The sequence below is a fragment of the Penaeus chinensis genome, chromosome 29 (genome assembly GCF_019202785.1).
Source record: "Penaeus chinensis breed Huanghai No. 1 chromosome 29, ASM1920278v2, whole genome shotgun sequence".
Classification (NCBI taxonomy): domain Eukaryota; kingdom Metazoa; phylum Arthropoda; class Malacostraca; order Decapoda; family Penaeidae; genus Penaeus; species Penaeus chinensis.
In genome coordinates, this window is record NC_061847.1 from 468,982 (window position 1) to 471,481 (window position 2,500).

At 37.1% G+C, this 2,500-nt stretch overlaps 1 protein-coding gene across 4 annotated transcripts in view; it reads left to right on the forward strand.

Annotated features, from left to right (window-relative positions):
- The window catches only part of LOC125040980 (carbohydrate sulfotransferase 5-like), a 31,334-nt gene that overhangs the window by 8,570 nt on the left and 20,264 nt on the right, over positions 1-2,500 (forward strand). For all 4 annotated transcript variants that reach the window (XM_047635802.1, XM_047635799.1, XM_047635800.1 and 1 more), the window contains one exon: positions 1-74. This exon is cut by the window's left edge and continues 71 nt beyond it. In XM_047635802.1, the coding sequence (XP_047491758.1) occupies positions 1-74 (74 nt within the window). The remainder of the gene's footprint in view (positions 75-2,500) is intronic.

Consider the following 2,500-nt stretch of genomic DNA (forward strand, 5'->3'; position numbering starts at 1 on the left):
TCCTTCCTCGGCGAACTTATCGCGCAGCTCCCGGACTCACTCTACTTCTTCGAGCCGATGATGTTCAACTCCAAGTAGGACTTGGGGAGAGAGAGAGAGAGGTGGGGGATGGGCGAGAGAGAGAGACGGACGGAGGGAGAGAGAGAGAGAGAGAGAGAGAGAGAGAGAGAGAGAGAGAGAGAGAGAGAGAGAGAGAGAGAGAGAGAGAGAGAGAGAGAGGTGGGGGATGGGCGAGAGAGAGAGAGAGAGAGAGAGAGAGAGAGAGAAAGATGGAGAGAAAAGGGCGGTGAGAGAGAGAGAGAGAGAGAGAGAGAGAGAGAGAGAGAGAGAGAGAGAGAGAGAGAGAGAGTTTTCAAATTCAAATTCAAATTCAAATACTTTATTCCATTAGTTACAATGGTTATTATTTTTACAAAGAAAGTGATTTTACAGTACATGTAAATATAAGATACACATATAATTAATGTCAGTACATATAAGTCCATATATATATTAATACATATATTAATGTTCTTTTCATTTCTTTTTGAATGTATCAGAGTTTCTGATATTTCTGATATTATTTGGTAATTTGTTCCTAATCATGGGTCCACGTGTAAGTATCTGCCGTGCCCCTATATCTGTGCGTGATCTTTTGATGTGTAGAGATTTTACCTGTCTTGTTTGGACACAGGTTGTTACCTACGGTTGGAAGGATTAATAGTCACTTTGGATAAAACCCTTGGATTATTTTGTGAATTAGTACGCAAGTGTGATAGTTACATTTGTTTTGTACTTTTAGCCAATTTAGTTTGTTTATGTGCGGGGTAATATGGTCATACTTACTTACGTTACGAAGCGCTACTCTCTCAGCAAAGTTCTGTAATTTTTTGATTTTCTGAATGTGACCTTTGTTTGTTGTGCCCCAGATGTTGGAACAATAATTAATTATACTGAGAACTAGTGTTTGTATTACGGATATCCTAGTTTCAGCAGGGATCTTGTTTTTTATGTGGCTTAGGTAAATTAGTGTGCCCATTACTTTCCTATGGATGTTGTCGACGTGGTTCTCAAATGTCATGAATCTGTTAATGTGTACGTCTAGGTCTTTTTACAGAAGTGCTCGGTCTTATGTAGGTGTCTTCAAATTTTATGGTGGTGTTTACTGGAATTTTGGCAATATTTTGTCAGCTACCTGTGAAGATACATTGTGTTTTATCTGGATTTATCTTGAGGCCATTTGTGTCAAAGTATCCTTTTATGTGTTTACTGAATCACTGTGGAGAGATTGTGAATCATCGGCGTATTGAACAAGAAAGCAATTTTGGATTATGGGTGATAAGTCATTTACGAATATTGTAAATAGGATAGGGCCTAATATATATCCTTGTGGAACACCGAAAGATACCATCTGTTTTGTTGATATTTCCTCGTGAATTTTGACTGATTGTCTTCTGTTACTTAGATAACTTCTGAACCAGTATGTATCGATGCTGTGATATATTCATTTACTAAGGAGGATTTCGTGGTTGACACTGTCAAAATCGTAGTGTTAGCAAGTTTATTTGATTGTTGTCTAAGTTCTTATAAACTTTATTTGTGATCTGTAATAATGCTGTTTCAGTAGACAACTTACTTATGAAACCATGTTGTGTCTCCAGAAATAATATAAATTGGTCTGCTACGATTTTTTCGAGAACTTTAGACAGTGTGGGTAATATGGTAATAGGGCGATAGTTATTAACTTCGTCTGTGTTTCCGGATTTGTAAACTGGTGTTTGTATGCCATGTGTCCAAAGCGAAAGGATAACGGTTAGATAATAAACCATTACAAGTAGACTGTCTCTAATAAAGCGAAAAGCAATGCCATCTGCTCCCACAGCATTAGTTTAAGCTTACTGTTTCTATTTTTACAGGCTGTGGTCTGAAAGGATTGGCTAGTGGCCTTATCCTACCTGTATTTTGCTGGGTATGGAAGCGTTTGTTTGTTTGTATGCGAGATGTCCAATTTTAGCGAAGAAATCGTTAAATACACTCGCACTTATTCTGGTATTTAGATGATATCTGTGATGTTTTTGGTTAGGAACATTTTTGTTAATTTATTTCTAAAATAATCAGTTTTGGCTCCTTGTATAAGTGATTTGACATTTCTATTTTTTTTTTTTTTTTTTCCTGGAGTTCCATGTTGTGTTAGTCATTTTTGAGAGCTTTATGAACGCTATTTCTATCTGTTGTTGCTCTCTTGATGTCGTTGTTTATTTATGGAGCAGGAGGACGTCTAACAGTGGCGTCTATGCTGTCATTAATCACTTCCGTAAAGACATTTACCTGTTTGTCTATATTACCTGTTTGCAATTTTTCTAAAATATTTGATTCCTTGGCAATTATTTGTTGGCATAATGACTGAGGGTCGTAGTTGGTTAATTCTCGGAAACTTGTTTTGACTGGTGGTCGTTTTGATTTCTTTAAATGAAGTTCGTTATGAGTTCGTGATCGGCAACATGGCATGGAATGACGTTTG